This window comes from Nothobranchius furzeri, chromosome 4, assembly GCF_043380555.1.
Source record: "Nothobranchius furzeri strain GRZ-AD chromosome 4, NfurGRZ-RIMD1, whole genome shotgun sequence".
In the NCBI taxonomy this organism is placed as follows: Eukaryota; Metazoa; Chordata; class Actinopteri; order Cyprinodontiformes; family Nothobranchiidae; genus Nothobranchius; species Nothobranchius furzeri.
This window is the reverse complement of record NC_091744.1, coordinates 5829832-5856586: the sequence shown is the minus strand read 5'-3', so window position 1 is coordinate 5856586 and position 26755 is coordinate 5829832. Positions and strand designations below refer to the sequence as shown.

At 40.6% G+C, this 26755-nt stretch overlaps 1 protein-coding gene across 7 annotated transcripts in view; it reads right to left on the bottom strand.

Annotated features, from left to right (window-relative positions):
* The window catches only part of LOC107390457 (adhesion G protein-coupled receptor L1), a 55184-nt gene that overhangs the window by 16961 nt on the left and 11468 nt on the right, over nucleotides 1-26755 (bottom strand). For 5 of the 7 annotated variants that reach the window (XM_054743597.2, XM_054743598.2, XM_054743599.2 and 2 more), the window contains exons 2-7: nucleotides 13073-13192; nucleotides 6111-6324; nucleotides 5560-5669; nucleotides 4685-4699; nucleotides 3249-3456; nucleotides 81-345 (exon numbers count right to left, since the gene is read on the bottom strand). In XM_054743597.2, the coding sequence (XP_054599572.1) occupies nucleotides 81-345; nucleotides 3249-3456; nucleotides 4685-4699; nucleotides 5560-5669; nucleotides 6111-6324; nucleotides 13073-13142 (882 nt within the window). In that variant the 5' untranslated portion in view covers nucleotides 13143-13192. The remainder of the gene's footprint in view (nucleotides 1-80; nucleotides 346-3248; nucleotides 3457-4684; nucleotides 4700-5559; nucleotides 5670-6110; nucleotides 6325-13072; nucleotides 13193-26755) is intronic. The other 2 variants (XM_070550022.1, XM_070550023.1) reach the window with 1 other exon arrangement.

Genomic DNA, 26755 nt, shown 5'->3' with positions numbered 1-26755 from the left:
AGACACGATTAGATAAAACCTGACTGTTTCTTCTGTCCTCTTCCGTTCTCCGGTCATGTAACAGCTTTTGTTTCTCCTACCTGGCTGACCACGATGCGTCCGTTATTGGCTTCAGTCGAGTAAATAACCCAAAGGCCGTTCTCGTCCACAGCCAGATCGATGTCAGACTTCCCTCCCCAGCGGTATGGAGACGTGTCGTGGTAGTTGGCATTGACCACCACTGCCTCACCGCTCTTGATGCGTGTGCGCAGGTCATACTTGACCAGGTTGCGTGTTCGCTCCTTGTTGTAAAACACAGCTCCATCATAGACCACAAACCCGGTACCATCCACACGGCTCGGCAACCTAGGGAACCATACAGAGTTCCAATCATCACCTTTGGGATTTAGTTAGACAGTCCAAGAAATTTCATTCTTTTATTCCATAAATTAATCAGTTTAGATTTGATGATTATTATTTTCCAACTTATTAAGTTTTCATTTAAAATAGCTTGACTTAAAAAAAGAACATACTAATGTAAAAGTTACTTTGGTTGGGAAATTTTGAAAGTAAGACCAATTTTCCAGGAATGTAAACAGACAGAACAGATTTGGACAGTTTTCCAACCTTAAATCCAAATTGGAATTTTGACAGTGGAGCATTTGATCTTGTGGATAAATACTTTGGTGCACAGACAACTCTTTCAATCTTATTCAAATGTGTCAATATACTTAAAACAAGCTCCAAACACAACAGAGACTCTTCCAGAAGAAAAAAAAAAACGAGATTTTTGGGTTGGACAACAGTCCGAAGTTGAACAAAATCAGTCTTTTTTTATGTCAAAAGCCAAGTAAAATATCTTTTCAGCGTTTTTCTTTTCCGAGAATGGGGCCAGAGTCATTAAAATGAACATTCCCTCTAATATGCAGAAATTGCACTTGATCATTTAATTGCTTCAAACCCGTTTTGCGATAAAACAAGAGCTTTGAATGAATCCAGAATCACCAGTGGTGTATTTCTTCAATCCCACATTGTTCATAACCACTGGCATGTAAATAATTGGAACTGATTCAATAATTTTACATGTTTGAAAGAAATCTATGTGTAAAAGTATGTCAGTGTTTAAAATATTTTAGGTTTTGACTATCTACTCATAAAGGTGGAGCACTTGTTTAATCCGGGGGTCGGCAACCCGCAGCTCTGGAGCCGCATGCGGCTCTTCCATCCATCTGATGCGGCTCTCTGTGCTTGTAAAATAATGAATGGATATTTAAATAAAATGCTTTATATTTTACTGCATTAATTTTACATCTGTAAGCTAATTCTAAATGTAAAGATTGTCTGCGTAAACCTGAACAGTTCCAACCCGGTCTTACTGTGAGACCGGGTTGACGGGTCACGCTTGTGCGTAATCATATGCGTGATCTGAGCTGACGAGGATGTGAGATTCTGGGCTTCTCCTCAGACGGCTCCTGGATGTGTCGCCACATTGGAGACAGGAACAAGCACTATTCAGCCAAAGTTTCATAATCAGGGAACATTTTCTAAGTGACAAGTCTCGCTTCAGTCGGAGGAATCTTCCTGCATGCGCTCTGGTTCTGCGACGCGCTCCAAGCCCCTCTCCACATCTTCAGCTCGCTGTGCACCGTACGTACGCGCTGACAGTGAGCTGCGCTGAGCAGTGTCCAGCTCAGATGTTGAGATGGGAATCTCTTCTTGAGTGATTTAGCTACATCTGTGATGTGCGTAGAATAAAGTGTCAGTTCGTCTGCATGCGTCGGGGTAATTCTTTCTATTCTTTCTCCGTCAAAATAAACGGTCAAATACACAAGCCCTGCTTTTAACTGTTCTGTTTTCTTGTGAAAATTGTTGCAAAGAGATATAATTTAACTTGATTACCACCAGAGCCAGGCGCACCGCGCCGTTATCTCCGTCACTGTAAATGAGGGGAAAACAAATTGATCGGATCCTTTTCTGACCTTCCCCACCTACAAAGTTTAATTACAACAATCAAACGTGACAGAGCCTGGATTTGTATTCTGAACAGTCTAAACATGTTTTAAAAAGAAACGTATGACAAAAGTGGCACCTGCTCAGTAAAACCACCAACAGGGTGAAAAATATCAAAATATTGTAGGCAGAGACGGGCTACAACTTCTGGATCCACTTTATATAAATCGTTTTGTTGATTATCGTCTTATGAAAGATAACTTTGACGTACACGAGCGACCGGTGCTGGCTGCTGTCACCTGTTGTGATTGGTTAAAGCAGCTCTCTGCTGTCTGAGGGTAGGCCCCGCCCACAACGCCGCGGGTGCTGTGGCTCCCCGTGTTTTCTTTACTGTGGGAAACGGGTAATAATGGCTCTTTGATGGGAACAGGTTGCCGACCCCTGGTTTAATCAATACATTTTCACTGGTCTCTAGTAGGAATGAACATCTTGTGAGTGGTCCTTTGTGAAAAAAATACACTGGTGCACCAGTTCCAGGAACTAGAAGCGAGCCACATCAGAGTTTGATGATTTGAGTCTTAATCCCTGTAATTTGGACATCTGGCCTCAAATTGGATAACAGCAAAGCGACTCTACCACTGACTCAGTCTGCTCTGCAATGTTGATGTTTACCAATAACACAAGCCTAAAGGAGTTCTGCTGTGTGGTGGCGTTACTAATTTGCTAACTTAAACTGTTAGCTTCGACTAGCTGAGATGTTCTCTTCTGTTTCCTGGACGCTAAACCAACAACGGCCTTCCCCTTATGAGTCAAGATGGTTGAGCCCATGAATGTTAAGTGACAGTGTGACGTGGATCTGTCAGGATTTTCAAATCCTAGAGTTTCACCGTCTATTTTCTATCAGAAGCTAATGCGGGAGATAGTTGTAGGAGACTAATTTCATGCTCAGCCTGCATGAAAAACTCAGAGTGATTGATTATAATCAGAAACAATCATTAAAATGGGTCTTTTAGTGTTCCACACCTTTAAAAAGAGCCTTTAATACATCTGTGAAATAAAATTCTCATGAAAAAAAGTCAACAGAAGCGTTAATCTGTAATTGAGAAGCTAACTGCTGCTTGGTTCAATACAAAATCCACAGACTGTTAATTTTCCCACAAGGCTGATGCAACATAATCACTTCAACTTCCCATTACTTCCATGATTTATGTGGGAACGCAAACAAACACAGCAATAACTCATGATTTTTGTCCGAGCCAATTAACTCAAACCCAATAAAATAACCAGTTTGACATGAAAATCATAAAACAACCACTCACTTATAAGTAGTGGTGACTCTGTTTTGACGGAGGTCGTCCCAGGAGGCGTACTCGTACAGCACCTCCGTTCTATACGGCGTCCACGGCATGACATAAAGCCTGTCGCCGGCTTGCAGGGGGTCTTTACACCACGCCCCCGACTGATGCTCCGCCTCCAAGAGCGAGGAGGCTGGCTGGATGCTGAGCAGTGAGCCGGGACACACGAAAACTGAAAGATGGGCGTTAGGGAGGGCCAGAAGCAAGATGCAAAGCGAGAAAGAAGCAGAGGGAAAGAACAAAAGAAGAGAAGTGAGCGAAGAGTGGGTGGAAGGCAGATGTGAGGAGAAAATGGATCGATGCGTGACGGAAATGAGTTGAATTAGATGCATTGGATGCAGCGAGATTAAGAAGAAAGAATGAAGAGAAAAAGAGAACGGGATTTAGAACACCTGTCCTGATCTCAAGAGGCAAGCGACAGAGGAGACGAATAAGTGCTGAGAATCACACACTGTTAGTGTGTGTGTGGCGATTAATACAACAGGGACACTGCAATGAAAGTTGTGCATTTGTGTGCTTTGTTCAGTGTGTGTGCGTGTCTGTGTGTGTGTTTGTGGGTTAGTGCAAAAAGAGTGAAGAAGAGTGTGAGGTAGAGTCAGGGACGCAGAAGGCGGAGCTACATTTTGCCTTGAAGTGAATGAGAGGGCAGGTTAGTTTACGCCGAGCACAACGATTGGTCCACCCACATATCAATAACTGTATGGACACTTATGAATACTGAACAGTCGCACACTGGCATGCAAATAGGCATGCACACACACACACTCACACACCCACACACACACATAAGCAGTGCTTGGTAAGCACACATCCAGACGGATACACAATCAGACACGTTTCATCTTATTTTTCCTATGAAGATGAATAAAGGGGCTCTTCCTATAAGGGAAGAAAAGGGAAAATAAGCATGAAGAGGATGACTGGAAGGAAAGGAAAGATGGAAGAGAGGAAGAAGGAAAGAAGTGTTTTCAGGAGAAATTAAGTGATGTTTATGTTTGTGCGACCAGTTTTGTGTTTGTTTGTTTTCTTTGTGCACAGAGAGAAAGACCAGGAGCAGGAGGTGAAGGGGAGAAACTGGAGAGATGAACGTAGAAGAAAGAAGAAGAGGAGAAGAGAAAAGGTGCAGAACCTGGATAAAATTTGGATTGAAGAACGGCTTTGGATACAAGAGATGGATAAGATGTGGGGGTGGGGGGGGTAAAAAACATAAGAACCGTGTAAGAAATGAAAAAAGAGGAAGGGGCAACATCCAGCATGATTACGAAACAACGTCCTGGTGTTGGAGGAGGAGAGAAATGGCAGGATAGAGATAGAGCAGGAGGAGAAGAAGAAGAAAAAGAAGAGAAAAGAAGGGGGTCGGGGAGAGGAGAGATCAAGATGCTACAATGTTTTGTCTTTACCTTTTTGGTCCACTTCTACTCAAGCATAGGAAAAAAAGCGGGAGAGAAAGAAAGAAAAGTCAGAGGGTGAAAGAAGGGGAGTTAGAAAGCAAGCAAGCAAGAAAGGAAGGAAGGAAACAAAAAATTAAGGGAGAAAGAAAGAAAGAAAGAAAGAAAGAAAGAAAGAAAGAAAAAAAGAAAGAAAAAAAGAAAGAAAGAAAGAAAGAAAGAAAGAAAGAAAGATGCACAGATAAAGATTTTTGGAACTCATTCTCACCACAAACATTATTTTTCATGTAAAAGAAAGAAGCACAGAAGATCCCCGACATTCCCCGACTCTCCCCTTCCCTCTGTCCCCCTCCTCCCCCTTTTCCCTCCCCAATTACCCCCCCCCCCCCCCAACTGATCACTCCTTCCCTCAATCAGGCTCCTGTGGAGAAAAGAGAGCAACTCCTGTGGTGTGAATCTGGAAAAGAAAACACACACACACACGTGCACGCCCAGTTGCAAACGTTCACCCACGCAAACTCACGCACGTGACATTTTGCAAATGCCCCACAGTTTATTTCTCTCCTTATCCCTCTCTCCCTCTGTTCTGTATTTTCTCCATCCAATTTCCTTCTTTTTAATTTTTTTGTTGTTCAAACACACACACACACACACACACACACACACACACACTTCCTGAGGGGACAAAAAATCATCTCCATCTTTTCTATTCATCAATCATTCCGGGAAATAGCTGACATCAGAAGTTACAAGATCAGAAAAAAATCAATCTCACACCTGCGTCTTGACATAAGTAGGTTAGATCTTAGTGTAGTGGTGTGTGTCTGTGTGTGAAAAGAGTTAACACGTTCATGGATAGATTCATTCCCACATAAAAGCGTACTCACTGTAAGGGACGCATTCGTATTGGATCTCCAGGTACTTGTATGTTCCAGGACAGGGGTCTGGGAAGACATCGACCCCTGCGACAACCACACACTGAGTCCTGTTGTTGCATCTGCAGAACATCCAATAAATGGGTGGATGGATGATGGATGGATGAGTCAGAGGGATGGATGGAGTGAGAAAACAGAGAGAGGAAACAGAAAGATTAACCGACAAGGTAGAAGCAAAAGATGCTTCGTTAAAGTGCTTTCTCTCTTGCTGAATATTGATCGCTTCTTCTTGGAAAACAGAGCTGAGCTCACAGGCGGGCATTTTACACTCACTGCTGCACGTGCACGTGCATGTGCACAGACACATGACTCAGTGTTGGGTCTGCTGCCAATCAACACGTATGTTGTACGGCAGCACGCATGCAAAGTGTGAACACATCAGCTGCCGTTTGTATGGATTAGTCAAGCTGCTTCCAGAAAAGGTCATTATGGAATTATCAATTCTGCTTTTGTAAAATCAATAACGCACACATACACATGCACGCACACACACACACACACACCTCTGAGACATGATCTTTAGAGCGTCAGGTAGGTAGCACTGCGTGTTCTCCATCTGAAACGGGTCGGCGTCACAGATCTTGTCGTCAGTGCGTCCGTAATTGGCCGTCTCCACCATGACCACATCACTTCCAGGGCAACGCAGCTCTATGGGGTAACCCTCGCACGCCAGCTCCCTGCGCAGCAGCCCGAACGGCATGGCGGCCCGGGACATCGCTGCTCGTAAAGGATGGAGGAAGGTGGGCATGGGATGTGTCGCGGAGACAAAATAAAGAAAGAAAAGACAGAGAAAATAATCTTTTTAATAAAATTTCTTTGGATGTTTGCAGCAAAAAGCATCAAGATTTTTATAAAAATGTTTCTAAATAATACTCTTCTAATGCAGGTCCAATGAAAGGTGTGGTTGACTAAAAAGCACATTTTCTAACTATTATTTCTGATTATAATCGGTCACTCTGGGTTTATCATGCAGGCTGAACATGAAAACAGTCCCCTACACCTATCTCCTGCATTAGCTTCTTAGAAAATAGACGGTGAAATACAGGATTTAAAAATCCTCACATATCCAAGTCACACTGTGAATTTGCATTCATGACCTCGCCCATCTAGGCTCACATCCGCCCACAGGAAGGCTTTTTTTGCAGCAAGGAGAGAAAGTGGAAGGTGTCTTGGTGATAGTGATTTTGCACCATGGCTGAATGCGTTCTGTTAGCCAATCAGAAGCGAGGTGTGTGCATATAATTAATAATAATGAGCAATCCTGCTGTTTTCAGTCTACCTCTGCACCAGCAAACTTCTGCATCTCAGAACAACAGCATCATAGCCGTTGTTTAATGACTCGTAAGGCATTGGTTTACACTAGAGAACACTGCTCATGGAAACCGATCATGAAGCTCTCTCTCTTTGAGAGAGCAAACACCCTGCAGTTTTCAGACAGATATCAACATTGAGATTCTGGTTGGAGCTCAGTGGATGAGCTGCCACCTGCCATGAAAGCTGATAAAATGGATCTACCGTGCATCTTTTTTGTCACACTTTCAAGCTCCTGTCAGTTTCAGAACCTTCATGTGAGAAGATTTGAGAAGTCTACATGTGCTTTTAGGGCTCATTTTGGAGGCTGCATTAAGATGTTCATCTGCGGGGACAAGAAACATTTTTAAAAGGTGCTTGTTCACCTTGAGACATTTACACAAATACATCACTGCCAGTCTGAGCTGCAGTCCGTAAATACCCATTACCACACAGGCCTCTGACTGAATGCTGATTTCAACCTTCACCTCTAGAGAGACAAATGAAACAAGTGCTTACTTAATAGTTTGTGTCTAGTGAAGAAAATACAGAACAGACAAGTAAACAAATATGCAGAAAAAATCTAGTAATACAAGGTTACGTCCCATCGTGTTCGTGCAAAAATTTGCTTGCAAATATCCTTAAAGTGTAGTTTACTGATTTTTTAATAACTTTATTCCTGCTACTTTTTGATATAAATGGGACTTTACTCAAAATCCACCAGAAATTTCTGTATTTTAACTTATTTGAGCCAAAATTATAAAAGTAAAATGTCACATTTATTGGATTTTGCTCACATTTAAAGGAGATATTTTCCTTGACTTTTTCTTGAGTCATAATAGTTTTATGGTCAATAAAAAAAATTCGTTTATGACGTTCTTTGCTCTAAATCTCTCTCACATAAGGTGATTTCAGCTGTTTCATTCATGACATTTTCAGCACCTTCCAGAATGAGCCACTTCAGAGCTGTGTCTCTTTAAGGAAACAAACTGAAGCTCACCACACCCACCCATGCTCCAGTCAGGCTGCTATGACCTGAGTAGCTCTGATATATGAGAGGGGTTCAGAGTAGAGCCGCTGCTCCTCCACCTACAGCTCTACATCTCTCTTGCACGTGAGAGATGGTTCTATTCTACTTTCCCTGTTTGTGACATCACAGATGTGAACTTTTTGTAACAGATTGCTTTAGGCACATACTTCCTAAAAGAAAACGGATGGACAGGGTTTTTTTTTTTACATGTGGTGTGTTAAAAATTTCACTTGGATCAAGTTGTGTTCATTATTATTTTGTGTCTTTAAGGTTTTGCTTTAGTGTTTTAGTTTTCTAGATCCAGTGTTACTCACAGCTGTGACTTTCTTACATGTGGTTCTTTGTGAGTTTTGGTTTTTCTGGCTTTTCCTCAGCTTTTATGTTTTCCTGCTCTCTGCTTGGTGACTCTAAACTTTAGTTCTTTGGCCCTCAGTAAGTGACACGTTATAACAGTGCATCTTTCTCTAATTCAATATAAATAAATGATAACTTTCGTCAATACTAGCAACATTATTAATAACCTAAAGTTATTGTCTATTTAAAGCTTTTATTAGATCCACAGAGTCACAAAACCATCTGTTCCTTCTGCTGAAGTTTTCCTCTTCAACAACCTTTTGGACCAGCCTAGTGGTTTGTTATCATGACCTGAGATGCTGGTGCTAATGACTCCCCTGTGCATGTATTATTAACACTTTGTAGATATTCCTCAGCCAAACCCTCCTCGCATATTTGCAGAAGGAAGAAAAAGAAACATAATGATGGTGAAATGTATTCTAGAGCTGTCAACACATCCAGCAGGTTCATTAAAATAAATGCTAGGAGATGCAGAATGTGACTGTTGGCACAAATCACATCACACCTCCACTTTGACGCCCAAATGTGATGAGAGGCAGAACACGGGAACTTAACAGGTTTTTATTTTGAACGCTGGTAATGCTGTCTACAGTGTGATGATAACTGCTGGGAACTTTAGGACTTCTTTTCTGTGAAGGTTTCATCTTGATATGGTAACACTTAACTTTCTTTGACATGGAATGTGCTACTACTAGTTCACCAGTTGAATTTATTATAGATTCACTCAGATAAAGATAATAAAGTTTATTTCTTAATAAGTATAATATTTCTAAGTAATCACAATGTAGCCATAGAAACACTATTTAGTGTGTGTGTGTGTGTGTGTGTGTGTGTGTGTGTGTGTGTGTGTGTGTGTGTGTGTGTGTGTGTGTGTGTGCCTACGGATGGCTGCTTATACTGAGCCAGGAACCTCTGAGGATTCTTCCTGTTAAAAGGGAGTTTTCCTCTCCACTGTCGCTGCATGCTTACTTAGTATGAGGATTGCTGTAAAGACTCTGACTCTAGTCAGTGACTCGATGGGTTCCTTTTATAGAAAACTTTTTACTGATTAGCTTAATGGTCAGGGGTCTCATTTATCAAACATTGCGTAGAATCCTTACTAAAACTGTACTTAAGTTAAGCAAAAAAAAAAAAGTACTTACGCCAAGTAGGTTTGTGATCTAGCAAACATGGAGTACGCACAGCTGCACGCAATCTCCGCTTCATAAATCAGAAACTATCTGGAAAGATTCTCAGCTGCTTTTTAGTCACATTCCGCCCTCACCACTCCATACCACGCCTACTGCCATAAAAAGTCAAAGCAAAGCGCCTTGTGAATCTCATGCATATACATAAGCCGGCTGTTGCAGCGCCCCGTCAATGACATGGTGACCGTAGATCAAGGCAGATCAAGGAAGCACGATTTCACAGAAGCAGAAATTGAGGTACTTGTGGGTGAGGTGGAGACATTAAAGGAAGTGCTTTTGCAAAACAAGAAAAAATCCACGGAGTGGCACAGCGTTGCTGAAGCCGTCAATGTTGTGAGTGGCGGATATAAAAAAAATAGTCCAATGGGGATTCGATCCCCAGACCCCCAAGTGAAAGTCGCACACACTAACCAGTCACCCAAACATAGATCTCCCTTGTCCAAGTAGCCAGGGCACATGATCAATCGGGTCACAGTGACAGGACACACACTGTCACAGACGCATGACATTCTGTCTCAATGTGTCCCCCTGCTGATTTTCTGCATTCCGTATTCTGTGCTTCAGGATGTGTGTGTGTGTGTGTGTGTGCGCGCGTGCGTGTGTGTGCGTGTGGGGGGGTCTTGTTCTGTGTGAAAACGAAGCAGTACAAGTGATAATGCTGCAGGATTTCATGATTTTATCCTTCTCAGCAGCAGCACTGCAGGTGCTCTCCATGTCCAAAATGTGCGTAAGCCAGGTCCTTAGTCAACTTCAAGTTGCGCATATTTTTCCGTTAAGTTTTCTTTCATAAATATCAAAGTTTGCGTGGAAAGTTGCTTACGCAGTTTTCCGACCCCGTTTTGTGCGTAACCAAGCTTGATAAATGAGGCCCCTGGACTGTGTTGGAATGTTTACTTTGTGAGTGCCTGGAGGCGATTTCATGATTTGGTACTATATAAATAAACTGACTGACGAGTTTATTATGTGAAGTGCCTTGAGACGACTCTTGTCGTGATTTGGCGCTATATAAATAAACTTGAATTGAATTGAATTGAATTGAATATGTCAGCCATGTCATGTTATGTGTGAGGCATGACGGGGGGGGGGGGGGGGGGGGGGGGTGGGGGTGGGGGGGGGGAGTGCCGACAGCGGCCCAGAGCACATCGGCCGTTCGGGGATTCTGCGGAACTCGGAAATTGTCATTTCGCCTCTGGCTGTAGCTGTCCCTGGTTCTGAAACACAAAGTGTCTCTAAAATCCATCTCAACATTCCTCATAACAAGTTTCACGTGTGTTCAGATGTCAACATTTTGGGATGTTTTATTCTAGATTAATTTTTTCTAATTTTTCTAATTTTCTAATTTTTACATAATTTTTTTTACATTCGCCTGTTTCAAGCCAAATATGGAAGTGTAGAAAAGACATGCTAAGAATATTATTTTCATGATGCCATCTTGCAATAACAGTGTCACATTTTCACAGTTATCAGTAAATTTATCTATCTATCTATCATCTATCTATCTATCTATCTATCTATCTATCTATCTATCTATCTATCTATCTATCTATCTATCTATCTATCTATCTATCTATCTATCTATCTATCTATCTATCTATCTATCTATCTATCTATCTATCTATCTATCATCTATCTATCTATCATCTATCTATCTATCTATCTATCTATCTATCTATCTATCTATCTATCTATCTATCTATCTATCTATCTATCTATCTATCTATCATCTATCTATCTATCTATCATCTATCTATCTATCTATCTATCTATCTATCTATCTATCTATCTATCTATCTATCTATCTATCTATCTATCATCTATCTATCTATCTATCTATCTATCTATCTATCTATCTATCTATCTATCTATCTATCTATCTATCTATCTATCTATCTATCTATCATCTATCTATCTATCTATCTATCTATCTATCATCTATCTATCTATCTATCTATCTATCTATCTATCTATCTATCTATCTATCTATCTATCTATCTATCTATCTATCTATCTATCTATCATCTATCTATATATCTATCTATCTATCTATCTATCTATCTATTTATTTATTTATTTGCAATAAAGTATTTTAATTTTTTCAGAATGAAAAGACATTGTTCCTAAATAACCAGGGAAGTCTAACTGACTGAGACTCAGAATGCCACAGAACATCTATCTGGATCATTGAATTACTGCTATCAATCAACTTTACAGTAAGAGCAAAAACTGGCACAAGGAACATTTGTATCACAATTATGAAATTATTTTGACAAAAGCTAAACTTATTTTTGTCCAGTTTGTTGATCTAGTGACCTAAACAAGACAGCATGATCAATGATAAATGACACGCACTTATACAGCACTTTTCAGAGTCAGAGGACTCTAAAGCGCATTCACACACACATTCACACACTGATGGTGGTGAGCTACGTTGTAGCCACAGCTGCCCCGAGGCACACTGACACAGGCGAGGCTGCTGAGCACAGGCGCTACAAGTCCATCCGATCGCCACCAGTCTTGCCCAAGGACAAAACAGCAGAATTCTCTGTCCTAAGCTGGATTTGAACCTGCAACCTTCCGATTACTCGACAAAAAATAGTAACAGGTAAGGCTGTTCTTGGCTTCCTTAACAAATCTACATAATGATAGCATGACATTTTCTTTTAACTTTTTGTGAAATGGTGTTCAAACAAACCCTTTAAAGCCACGCTTAAGACTTTCAACAATTAAGCTATTGCTTTCAAACCCTTTTAGTGGTTCTTGAGTCAGTAACTGGAGCAACTTCACATTGGACAGACCCCTTTAGTCCTCTGCTGACCAGAAACTGGACTTAACCGTTTACTCGGTGCTGGCAGGTACACTAGATGGAGGTCTCTACCCGCTTTGTTGCGGGAGCTAATATAAAGGCTAGCAGTTAGCTTAATCAGCTGTGTGGCTGTCAATAAAAAGCACATGAAGAAGAAGGAGTTGACATAATAGCAGAGCCTGAAGTCAATGGAATAGAGTCATGTCTGTGGAACAAAATATCTCTAAATCTTTGAATCCTCGCAGACCACTTTTTTCCACCATCCTGAATATTTTAGATTCATCTCTGCTCCAGCTCAGCTGGTTTAAATAAACAGGAGATTATTGGGTCAGGTGTGTTGTTTCAGGAAAACAGCTAAAATATGCAGGACGGTGTCCCTCAGGGACCAGGACAGGACACCACTGATCTAAATTCTTAAAAGGGAGTTTTCATCTCCACTGTCGCTTTATGCTTGCTTGGTATGAGGATTGCTGTATAGTCACTGACACTTGTCAGTGACTTGATGCAATTTGCTGGGTTCCTTATATAGGAAACATTATTTCTGACTGGCTTAATGAACTGACCTGAATTGGAATTTTTATTATGTGAAGTGCCTTGAGACGACTCTTGTCGTGATTTGGCGCTATATAAATAAACTTGAATTGAATTGAAAATTAAATAGTTTCTAAATGGTTGGTTTACTTTTAACTTTTATCTTCCACACCAAGAATAAATCTATGAAAATAAGACTTTTAGCAGATATTTTCCCAATTTTCCCACCTCTGCTCTAAATTGATGCTACCTCTACAATATAACACTTACCTTGACCAGATGGGGCGACGTGAGCCAGCGTGAGCAAACACACCCCCAAGAACCATAAAGCCACCGCCATGCTGGGCAGGAAGAGTTAGGACTTCACACCACCAGCTGCAATATGAGAGCCTGGGGAGGAAGAAGAGGAGGAAGAGGGATGGTGAGAGTGAGGAACTGCATTGTCTTATCTCTGTGCACATCTGTATGTGCGTGTGCTTGCAGGGTGGTCAGCAACCCACAAGGAAATGTGTGCACGTGAGGCAGCGCAGCAGGGTGGGAGGAGGACGGAATAATAGGCAGACAGACAGAGTGAGAGAGAGCAAAACAGAGATAACAACCGAGCAATCCGTGCAGCAAAAAAGTCACTCAATCTGCTGTTACCATGGTGATAGCCCGGCACAGTCTCAAGGAGCAAGAAGGAGGCAGAAAATCAGGAGATACGCTGGGTTTTCGTTTGAAAGTGCATCAGTGAGAGTTTGTGTTTTAAATCTGCAATTAGCCAGAGGCAATTCTGGCTAACCCACGAAAAGAGCTTTAATATTCTGCTCGTCAGACACACACATAAACGCTCACACACATGGGCAGGCAGGCAGACGGTTGATCTCAGCTTAGGCCACTTTTCATTAATCCTAAATAAATGATGTTGTCGAGGAGGCCTCATCCGCAGCAGGCGTAACGAAGCAAACAGCCGCCTGGAGGTAGACGATCATGGGCTGATTGTAGAGTTTCTGGGGGGAACGTACGAACTGCAGGCAAACGAGCTACAAAGGAACAACTGTAACATGACTCTTTGATATAGTCTGAACTCCTGGCCTCTGACAGAACGGAGGATGGAGGCTAAACTACAACGTGTACTGTATTACATTTCCTTCTCCGGCTTAGCATTCCAATCAGCCGGCTGCTGCAGTGTGCAGCGGAGGCCCGGCATTGTGCTTGCAGGAGTGCATGTCCTTGTTTTTGTTGCCTCATTAGGACTTTTTTTCTAGTACAGTCTTTGACCTTGTCTGTAGAGGTTGTCCTCGTGGACATCAAAGCTCAGTGCCAGTGGGACAAAACGGAACTAAGATTCTAGATTAGGAGGGCAAAGTGAGAAGTGAACGGTTGACAATGATTCAGATTAGGGTGAAAATGGCGGTCAAGGTAAGGATGTAAACAAAGACCAGAAGTCTGTGTGTGTGTGTGTGTGTGTGTGTGTGTGTGTGTGTGTGTGTGTGTGTGTGTGTGTGTGTGTGTGTGTGTGTGTGTGTGTGTGTGTGTGTCTGTGTGAGTACAGCTCATGAATATTTTCTCTCCATGTTGAATCCGCTGAAATGTGTTCCTTTTTCAGCGCTTTAGTTATTTTCTGGCTTACTCCTGGAGAGCTCCTAATTCAGGTGGAAGCGGCGAAGTGTGCTTCTTTGTTGTTTCTCGTTTTTCTACAAAAAAAGGAACCATGTTATCAAACGCCAACCTGATTTTCTACAGACAACCAGGTTTTTAAAAATAAATTCCCTGAACTCAAGTGTGTTTTTTCCACATACACACCAGACTTCTACTGTTTTTACGCATCTCTTAGATGGATTTTGATTCGTTTAAATATTGGTTTTATTCTCTCGTTGGGTTCTTGATTACACATTATACATTCAGTGAAATAGTCCAGTTTTGAATATCTACACTGGATTCACTGCAAATCTTTCACTGAGTTAGCATAATGGAATTAACATACACCCACAGCTTTTGTGTAACATCCCTAGTGAGAACTGGTACAGAAGATATTTATTTATTTATTTATTTTAAAAATACAGTTTTGAATACATTCTCCATTTTTTTAAACTTGTCCTGTTCTGGCAGTAGAAGCAGACAGAACGGTTGATCTGGGCACCATAACACGCCAGAGAAGATTTACTCTACAGCAAAAAGGGAGGTGGGATTTTCTTCCTGTTGCGCAGTAGCCTTTATTATGTTTGTGGCACGTTAGACCACATTCGCTCAGACACCGGAGTAGACAGGCAGGGAGATGTACAAGATAAAGAGGGAAAGAGAGGGAGGGAGGAATGGAGGGACAACAGTACACAATGGGGATGTGTATGGGTGACTTTAGGGCAGGGGTGTCAAATATGCGGCCCGCGGGCCGCATCCGGCCCGCAAGCGGGTTAAATTCGGCCCGCGAGATGGTTGTATAAACTTTATTTTCATACTTTACAATGTAGAGAAAATAAACGTATCTTTGTGAGCAAGTTTTCTCTGTAATGAGTATAAATAAAACAAAGCTGCGCTCAAGTCTCACACAAGAACTTGAATCACATCCTGAAGTTGGCCGCCACTCAGGATGTGACTTCTGATGTTGATGCTCCGGTGAAAGCTAAAAGATGTAAAGTAAAATGAGTCAAATATACTTTAAGTGCTGCATGAAACTGATCTAGCCATGTGATCTGTAAGCTCTTTGAATCACTAAGGAATATTTATTTATTTATTTATTTTTTCAAATTTTCGAGTACACTTCAGGTGTTGTACTTGTACTATTTTGGATACACTGTCCTCAGGCTCCAGCTTTGTTTTATATTGATTGTATTAAAACAAAAAAAAAACAATCTGAAGTTGTTTTTAATTTACCGGTCCGGCCCACTTGGGACTAGATTTCCCTCATTGTGGCTCCTGAGCTAAAATGAGTTTGACACCCCTGCTTTAGGGCGATACGATACGTTTCACGATACAGGGAGACGATACAATGTGTCACAATAAATTGTGATACATTAAGTCAGACGGCAAGTGTCTAAATCTATTGCTATACTTTATAAAACTAGTGATGCACTAAATAAAAAAGCCTTGTTTTTGATTTATAGCTCTTTAATTATGCCTTATTTGTCTTACTGTGCAGAGGTTTGGGGAAATGCAGGTAAAACGTGTGTTGACACTGTATTTAAATTACAAAAAAAGGCAATTAGAATAGTTAATAAATTGGGATACCTCGAACCAACCCATAATCTATTTAGTCAAACTAAAACGCTAAAATTAGGAGATATTATTAAAGTAAAAATCTTAGAGATTCTTCATAAAGTAGTTAATAATAATATCCCAAATTGCATAAAAGTTTATTTCAAACCAAGAGATGATCATTATAATCTCAGAGGTGTATTTATGTTTGAATGTGTAAAAGCCAGAACTAATGTGAAATCATGATGTGTTTCCGTTGTTGGTGTGAAATTGTGGAATGAGTTAGATGATGATTTGAAGAAATGTACTTCTTTACTAAAGTTTAAAGCAGGTGTAAAGTGTCACATATTCACAGGGTATGAAAAGTATGTATAGACATTAATGAATTTTCATTGTGGTTATTTATATTGGGGAAAATAAAAGAAATGTATATTGGTTATGTATCTTAGGTGGAAAATAGGGTAGGCTAAAATAAGCATTGCTTCTGCCTATTCCTTTTTTGGTTTAAATTCAAGTTGTTAATACTGTTGTTTTGTTTGAAAAGAAAAAATTTATGTTAATGCTATAAACCAAAATAAAGACCGAAAGAAGAAGAAAGAAGATATTAGCGATTTCTTTAGACTGCATCTATTGTAGGAAAACTCAACAAACAGTACAAACTGATACATAACATGTTTAATATGAGGTATCTAAACCATAACAGAATTTTTTTTAAATACACAAATGTTTGCAAGTAAAATTTTCGTGCGTGCGTGCGTGCCTCTATATCTTATAGAAGATATTTGCATGTTTTTGTGGTTGTCTATGCGTGCGTGTCTAAGCTGTGTTTGTGATACCATTTGAAGTAACACTACAAGTGAAAACTTAAAAATACAATTTTGGACATTTAAAAAAATCTGCCAATGTTATTTATCCTTAACTAGTTTGGTTCCAAAACACAATTATACACACCTTTAATAATGTGATTGTAAATAACCGGTAAGTTACTTTTACATGTGAAGATTGTTCTGAAAGTTTGAATGTGTAAAGTCTCTTAGTGTGGAACACAGGGAGGAGTTGAAAGAGCAAGTCACCTCCAAATCAACTTTTTTTTCTGATAAACTATATAAATGCGTGTCTAATCGTGCTGCAGACACGTGTAGTCAATAATTTGGTACTTCAGTGCATCTAAGTTAAAATTTAAATATTCTGCCTAAAACTGTCAGTGTTGTGCCGTCGTCAGGTAAAAACTCAGCACTGCTTTTGAATTTAAATCTGCCACTGCTATTGGCTAAGGGGTATGCTATGATGTAAACTGGTCCTTATGATGTCACAATGTCATTGTGAGCCTGTGTGTGTGTGTTTGCGTCTCCGCCCTCTCGGTCTGCCAGGCAACAGCATTTGTTGCATTTTTCAAACATGAAGAGGGAGTTGAGTAAGAATCTGGCAGGGGTTGACTTGCTCTTTAATGTTCCTAAACGCCTGGAATAAAAAGCAAATACCAAAAAGAGAACTGTTGATTAGCAAAAACATACATTCACAAAGAGTTAATGAGACATGAAACAACCTATTTTTGTAAATATTGTACATTAATATGTCTTAATCTAAAGAGCACACACCATAAAACAGCTCAAATTATTTCATTACAACAGGATAGTTACTTATTTCATGTACACTAAAATAACTGCAAATAATTAAACCAGTATTTTTTCTGTTTTTACACCAAATTCTTGTTCATTAAAATCTCTCTTTATTTTCATTGTTTCAGGAATCACAACAAAACGGCCTCTCCAGGAGTACATAATAAAAGAAATCTCGTTTAAAAATAGCAATACTGATGAACAAAGAAGGCCCATCAGATAAAGAGGTAGTTAGGAGTTTAGGCACAGCAGCAGTAGATTAAAAACAAACTGACTACAGTTTATGGTCATGTAAACACATATAAGACTTCCGGCTCAAGGGCAGAACAGTCATTCTAGGCTTTGCTCTGATTGATCTGAACATTTTACCTGATGGTAGTTAATCTGAATAATTTATTTTAACAAGAAATGTTCAAAATGGATTATTCTCTAAAGATTAAGCCTTTTAAAGTGACATTGAATGGAATTTTCACATATTTGAAGTGTGTTTCTGGGCAAAAGTTATAAATAATAATTACTACCTTGCCTTTGAGGGTTGCTTCCCTGCTTCCCTGGTGGCCCATTTTTGGTGAAATGGTCAAGATCAGTGTTGAAAATGCTCCAGACACCTTCAGATGCTGCCTTATAAACCTTTGTATCACCTTTGTTTACAAGCAGAAGTAACACCAGTAGTAACTAATAGTCAAATCTATGGGTTTTTTTTCCAAAATAATTAGCATTTTGTGTATTAATGGTCATGAAAAGGTAATCCCAAGGGGTTCAAATGAAGGCAACTGGGCTTTGACGTTTTGCTTCTCATCCAAGGAGCTTTGTCAGTTCTGAATGGAATATGGGAGAGTGGGAAGCAGTAGCTCAGGAAGTAGAGCGGGTTGTCTCGTAACCTGAAGGTTGTAGGTTTGATCCCGGCTCAGCCAGAGAATACTGCTGTTGTGTCCTTGGGCAAGGCATTTAACCCACCTTTCCTGCTGGTGGGTGTGCCCCAGGGCAGCTGTGGCTACAATGTAGCTCATCACCACCAGGGTATGAATGTGTGTGTGAATGTATGAATGATACACTGTATTGCAAAGTGCTTTGGAGTCCTCTGACTCAGAAAGGCACTATACAAGTGCGGGCGATTTATCATAAACTCTAGCTTTCTGTTGTTGCTTAATGAGCTGAAACTACTTATGAATACTCCACTTTCCTACACCCTGAAGAGTCGCTGAAATCGTTAGCCCCTATTGTGTGGAAATAGTTGTTTTGATTAAATGCAGGAGACACTACACTTAAGCCCTTTTCAGATTGACATTCTGGACGCATAAGAGACCTGGATGATGAAGCTCAATGGTTAAAAGGAATCACGGAAGCGGTGTGATGCGCTCCGTCGCGCGTCTAGACGGTACCGTAGGAGGCGAGCTGCTGTGGTTCTACAGGAGCGAGATATCTAGGTGCGCACAGCGTCCCCCGGTCCCCTCCTCCTCCCCCTCCTCCCTGTCCGGAACTCGACCTCACCAGTCTGAAGCAGCCACCTTGTCCGTAACAAGTCCGGACCTGTTACTAGGGGCTTCGTCCAGTTTAATTACGGAAAAGGTTATCCGGATGTTTGTATTCAGACACAAAGGTCTTACGGACAGAGTCCGGAACATTTCCGTTTTTCATGGCCTGTCTGAAGGGGGCTGTAGGGAAAGACACCCTTGAAATAGGTAGGGAGGAGGGGTATTCATAGTTTCAGTACATTTAAGCTATAGTTTAAATAGCTATAGTCCAGGTGCCTTTATTCAAACCTCTTTGGATTACCATGACCTGGATGACTCAGCACCTTCACCAGCATGATGAAAATGTCAATTAAATAAATGTAGAACCCATTTTCTGATGACAGCTCATTAGTAAACTCTGAAGCATCTAAAATAAAGAGTTTTCAGTCCTCAAGCAGCTCTTTTTTCAGGGGAAATATTATGGAATTGTATCCCTGGATGCACCAAAGTGCTACATTTGTCTGTTGCTTATGATGGTCATGTTTGGAAAACATAAATTTTTTTATGCAAACATCTGTGAAATAGATGGTGGCGTAAAAGTTTTTAAAATAATTAAACCACTGTGATTTTTTAGCCGTTTACAGCTGTTTTAGGATCCAAGTGATATGTTTTTGTAACAGGTAATTGCTAGCTAATCAGTTCTCTGTGTCATAAACTGTTTCTCTGAAGAGAGACTGTTCAGGAAGAGATTAACAATAAGTAAGGGGAATTCTTTATGACTTTTGCACAAAACACTCTGCAAAATGACCTCTAAATATCTTCAAAAATTGAACTTAGGAAGCTAATGTTAAGGTTTTACAGAGAGTGTTTTATTCTACAAATGTCCTGCGTGCAGAATGCATAAACATATGAGTGAGATTTTTGTCTGACGTGCTTTCCTCTCCATCTTCTTGTTAGGTAATGTTGGCCGACAGATCTAGGTCACTCCTTAACAAATGCCCAACACGCATTCAAAGGCTCGGACTTGCACACACATGGACGCACAACTCAGACAGAGAACAGAAAACCTCTGCCTTCTCTGAATGCACTGAACCAACACGGCTGCCATAAAGGCTGCAGGACCACACTGACACACACACACACACACACACACACACACACACACACACACACACACACACACACACACACACACACTACACACTGTACACAAAATACTTCACAGACTCCATCTTTTAGCATCCCATGCAGTCTAGTGGACACACAGCCTTGTCAAAAACCCTTATGGCTGCATGCTCTTCTGCTCACAACTCCAGCTCAACTTCTCTCTCTCTCTCTCTCTCTCTCTCTCTCTCTCTCTCTCTCTCTCTCTCTCTCTCTCTCTCTCTCTCTCTCTCTCTCTCCCTAACTCACACAGAAACAAAAACACACACACACACACATGTAAGTGTTGATGCACAGTAACTAGAGCAAGGACACTGATGGCCCTTGACAAAGCCTCACACCCCGTTCCCCTGCCTGCAATCAAATTCCAGCCCAGGGCCACCAGCCGGCCTACTTGGACCAGCAGCAGTCATGTAGTAGGAGTGTGTGAGCAGAGGAGTAAGACATATTACACACACCCACATGCATACATTAATGTACACAATGTGCACACTCAGTTATTCTTATCATGCTTTCTCGTAGGAGGTGTTAGGTGTTACTATCACCTCTAAACCCATTCATTTCTATGTGAAGCACAACAGGAGAGCAGATGCTACACTGAGCTGAGATCAGCTCAAGGTACAGCATATCGGTCTGTTCATGTTGTATTAAAATTTAAATTAGGCCAAAATGTAAATGTAATGTTTGCTCAATCATGCCTGGAAACTATGGAAGCAGGTTTTGTGTAATCCAGGTTCTAGATTAGGGATTTAACCCTGGACATTCACTTAACAGTTTTACTGATTTTTTCCCCATTAAATTAAGCCAATTTTCTTAGTATTTCCCTAAAAAACATTTCTCACACCTGCTCTGATTTTTTTCTTCTGTAAACCCTACCTTTGCTTTAAAGGGATATTCCGCCAAAAATTGAAATTTTGTCTGTTGAAATATTTCCCAGAGTTAGATAAGTGGGAAAAAAATATTTTAAACCAGCCCAGCTCAGTGGCCTAGTGGTAGAGCGTCCGCCCTGAGACAGGGAGATCAGGGTTCAATTCCTGGTCGGGTCATACCAAAGACTTTGAAAAAAATGGGACCCAATGCCTCCCTGCTTGACACTCAGCATTAAGGGGTTGGATTGGGGGGTTAAACCACCAAATGGTTCCTGAGCGCGGCTGTGTCTGCAGCTCACCACTCCCCCAGGGGATGGGTCAAATGCGGAGAACAAATTTCGCACACTCATCAGTGTGTGTGAGACAACTGATGGGACTTTAACTTTAGCTATTCTCCTCTGGCTGTACTCCTTTAGCTTTAGCTTAGCATAAAACACAGTAAGGGAATGGGTCCAACTAGCATTATGAGTAAAAACATCATTAAAGTCACTCAGTAGTGATCCTAATTCTGCTTGATTACGTAAATAATCAAACTGACTGCAAGGACCCACAAGCTCCATTTTAGACTTGGGACTACTTTATGACAAACCACAGCTGTAAGCCGCCGCTGAAAGGTGCAAGGCAGCCCCAAAGACATCTGCTTCTGTAAACAAAGATGCACACTAACCCTACCCCATTAGAAGGAACAAACATCTCAACCAGTTATTACCTAAAAGAATCAGTGTCCCAAATACGACTCTAGAACATAAAACGTCTTTGTTGTTGTTGTTTCATTTATTTTCCTAGTAACTGAGTGGCTCTTCAGACATTACTGTTTTACTGCCTGTGAGGCCCAGTTGATTTTTTAATCTAATTTAAATTAGATCTGATTTTGGTTCTACAGCTTTTCTGCATTTTCCACAAAAACATTTCTGTTCACAGAAATGGATAATTTCCATTTACAGGAGCTCCAGAAGGTTGTTGTCTAGGATATAAATGCATTCCAGCTGCAACACAAGCTTGGCTTACACATTGTAGGATATTTCTCTTACATTATACATTATGTTTGGTTCATAGAAACAACTAAATCTTATGTTTTGCTCTTCTAACTGAAGATTATTGGTGCTTTATAGATCACAATAATGTCAAATAGCAACTTTTTGACTTTGGCATCTGGGCTGGAAAGGAATTTAAATCTCAACATAAGTCAAAATCTGGGAAGTCAGCCAGGAAATGAGTCGCTATGTGTTTGTTACAAAATATTTTTGGCTCTCTCCAGCAGAAGGAAAAGTGCATGGTTGAATAGCAGTTACAGATATCCCCACTGTTAGAAGCGCAGGTCATAAAATCAACAGAAATGAGATAGACAGAGTGTGTAACAGCCACACACCCCTGTTAGAGCTGTCAGTGCCTGAGGGTAGATCACTATGAAGCACAAAGTGACACAAAAGGCTTGTAGTGTTATGTTTCTACTGTGTGTGCGTGTGTGTGTGTGTGTGTGTGTGTGTGTGTGTGTGTGTGTGTGTGTGTGTGTGTGTGTGTGTGTGTGTGTGTGTGTGTGTGTGTGTGTGTGTGTGACAGAAAGTGACAGAAAGACTGAACTACACAGATAAAGCATTACAGGCTGAAAACATTTTTAGATCAACTCTGGATATTTTCCTTTCTCTGGCTTTGTTGAATCTTGCAAAAATTAAAACACACTTGTGTGCTCGCTGTGCCTGTGAGCTCATTTCAGACCGCTGACCTCTTCCTCTCCCACTGGGCCTGAACCTACGTTCATGCTACATTCAAAGCCACTTAAGGGGTTTCAGAGCCTGTATGTTTGTCTGGTCGATGCGTGGCTTCGGGGAATGAAGGTGTCACCCTTTGTCAATCATTCGCTTGTTGCCAGCAGGAAATGCAAGCAGCCATCAGAGCCAGGTTCAAAGCTAACAGTGCATGTTCAGCACTCTTCTAAGCATTAAGGTCTGCACTCCATCCGTCTCAATAAACGAGGAAAGAAAGAAGGTGATTTATGTGCAGATTTATTCAAACATATCTTGTTTAAATCTAACAGATTTTATTATAATGTTTCTTTAGCTGTGTGAAGGCCTTAGAAGCAGTCGGATGAATATCGTTTTTTCAGAAGCCTGAGACTCTTCTTCTGCACTCTTTCTGAAATATTTGTCATTATTAGTTTATTTTAGCTATGTGTTTGGATATTTCTAACTTCTGAAAATGTTTAATTATTCAGAAAATCTGAATATATTAACTACTTTTAAACTTTTAGTTAGTGACGACACTAGATCACCATCAAATGATGCAGCATTTTTTTTTCTTCCATTTTTGGATATTTCATTACTTCCAACATATCTACCTGGATTCCTCCAGCTCTACGAACCAGCAAACCAACCACAGAGTACCGAACCAATCAACCAACCAAACCATCTAAAAAAGAACTTACCAACCAACCCCTCAACCAGTAAACCAAATTAACAAACCAATTCATCAATAAACCAACTCACCAAGGATTTTAGTAACAAAGGGGAAGAAAAAGTGAAAGCCCTTTTGTTACAGTTTCAAGATATCAACAATTATGTAACAAATTTTGTTCTAAATGTGTGACAAAAGTGTGTCTCAGAAATAATCTTCAATGGTTTTTAAAACTCCTACTTAGATTTAATCGTTTAATCTGGTTTAAGTAGTCTTTCAGCGTCTCTTATCCTTTTGGTGTCCTCACATAAAATTCAGTTGCACTAGTCTTTCCCTGAATTGATGTAAAACACCTACAAACCTGTAACATATGCACCTTCTTTGTAATTTAATACGATAGTGATGCAATTTTTACCATGCGACATTAGATTTAACACTTCTCCTTGTGACATATTAATATCCTATAATGGTGGATTTGATTCGTTTATAATGAACCCCTTTGGATCCGCCGGTAAGCCGCTCCTCACGTTGTGCATGTACATCATCCAAAACGAACTTTCTGCTGATGAAGGAAGGGTTTCTATCCAATTAAACTCAGAAGGGATTTTAATTCGATATGGTTTGTGAAGTCTGAAGTGTGTAGTTACAGCCTAATATTTCAGATTTAATGCCTTCCCACTCAAGACTGTAAAATGTCACGCTAGTAGTCATTTATTTGACTTTTTGCCACTGAGTTGTTATTTTTTTTCTAATTCTGTCGCACAGAGGAGTTTATTTTAGATATCAGCCAAATTAGACCATAGCATTAACCCTTTGATGCATGAATTATGAAATATTCAACCATGATTTATTTAACAATTTTTTTCATTCATCTTTAGGTGTGAATTAAACAAATTTCATATTTACATATTTTTTGTAATATTTAATTTACAAATAATTTATTACATGTCCACCTCAGTGGACAGCGTGCATTCTGAACATGAAAAATGTTGGCTTGGCTTACTGAAGTCCAAATGGAGGGGCTCAAATGCAATAAAGTCTTCAACAGCTGTGCTTAATAGTAAAAATAAATAAATAACAATTTTGAGTACCTGTCTACTGTAGTGACCATTATGCACCAAAGGGTTAAATCAGAAATAACTTAGCTATTCAAAAATATTTAAAAAAAATTAAATGTTGTCAAGAAAATAAATAATAATGCAAAATATAACATTTTATCCCCTTTTTCTGGAACGGGTTGCAGGGATTCCCAAAGTGTGGTGCGCGCACCCCCGGGGGTGCACGAGCTGCCGGTAGGGGGTGCGCGAGGTGAAAAGTGTAATGGCTGCTGAGCTCAGAGAAGTCAGTCATATGTCACCATTAGCATAGCCAGAAACTCATTTGTGGGCGGGCCCAAGAAAAAGTAAGTTGGCCTAATAAATGTAATTGAAAACAAGTATATTTTTTGCGAGTGTGTGTGTGTGTGTGTGTGTCCTCCGCATGTGCCCTAGCTTCATAATAACAATGAGCCGAGCTTCAGCACTCTGGCCTGCGCACGCCGATATGTTCCGTATTTGCTCATTTTTAACGATGTTGGAGAAATCTGAAGGTGGCGAGTCATTCTGGCAGATTGTAATTAACACCTGTCTCATGCAGGTGTTCTGACGTTGTAAACCTCACACACAGAACATTGTGGATGTAACTAAATAAATTACAAAATGATTCCCATTCAGGCTATTAACAGCGCGCTGAAGATCTGAAGTTCAGAGTGCGTCTGTCAGAGGTCAGACGCGTTCCAGCGGAACCACGGCTCACGGGTGCACAAGTGAGCACATCTGGGCTGGGCAGAAGTTATTTTACAACATTGGTTTAAATAGCGCCAATAACGAGACGCGGTGACTGGAGCGGTTCAAGGAGCTGTGCCGCACACACACACACACACACACACACACACACACACAGATTCAATAAGCGCACGCTGCGCAAACTCCGGCGCGCCGTCAGACTGAAGACAGAAATGAGTGCTGCCTCCTCCGTGATAACAACTTTAAGAGGTTTTATGAAAAATTTTCATTCCAGGTCAAATTAAGATATTAGCTTTTATTTTGGGATGACGTATTAAAGTCGGGTCCGCTCCAGCCAGTGACTCCAAACCTGACTACAACTCCAGTTACTGCAGCATTTGCTATTCCAGTCCGCGTGGCAGCGGATCGCAGATTCAGCCACCATAAAACAGCAAAAAGTCGGTCTGAGGCAAAAGTGAACCTCATGGCTATAGCTTTTCCATCTTTTCCCCTATAGACATTTGATTACGCACAAGTAGGTGATCAGCTCAGGTTTACGCAGAGCAGAAGGAGAGAGCTCTGGTTAAACGTTCCTACTTTAAGAAAACCGTTAAACTGCATTGTTTATGTGCTACCTGGGCACTCTAAATATTTATTTAAAATTAAATCAAATGAAATTGTAATGCTATCGAATGTTTATTAATTACTATTTAAAAAATGAAAGTGATGGGGAAAAACGTCGATCATATTTTTTTAACCCTGTCTGTCTAGCTTGGCGTCTGATATATATATATATATATATAGCCATGCCCTGATGTGGGGGCTGGGGGGTGCGTCGACATGGTCGGGACATAGAAGGGGGTGCGCGGCTAAATAAGTTTGGGAACCACTGGGTTAAAGCATAAAATCAAGGCTTTGTGAACAATCATTTTCTTTATCTTTAAAGGGAGAATTTTATGTTAAGGTGCAGTACCCTGTGCTAATAAATCTTATTTCCTAAATGTCATTGGGGAAAATAAAAATGATCCTACCTTCTTCCTTTTTTCACTTGTATGTATCAGCATTATATGCAGCAGACAGAGATGGATTGTAAATATTGTTGCATGAGACTTTATTTATTTTCTGTCGCTGAAAGCCTCGAGTCTCTTAAAATGGCACAGAGGTTGATTAAAAATTGATAAGGTTACTCACATATTTATCACAATCCTAATCCTGCCCTCAGCACACACTCTTTGAGGTAAAAGCACATCCTGCTTTTAAGCACTGTAAGCACTTTCTTGATGTCAGTGAATCTGTGGGATTTTAAGTGAATCTGCTCATTAATCACACCGTGGCTGTCACCTAAACATTACACAGGGTGAAGCCTAATAGTTGAAATCTGTCACTGCCAAAAGCACCATCGTCATGCCTGCCCAGAAAACAATCTACAGGAAGAGCAAAAAAAAGTTAGATTAGCAGTTTCTCGAAGTCTGGCTAGAATAAATCCACACATAGGCGGAGATCCTAGGGGGGACGGGGG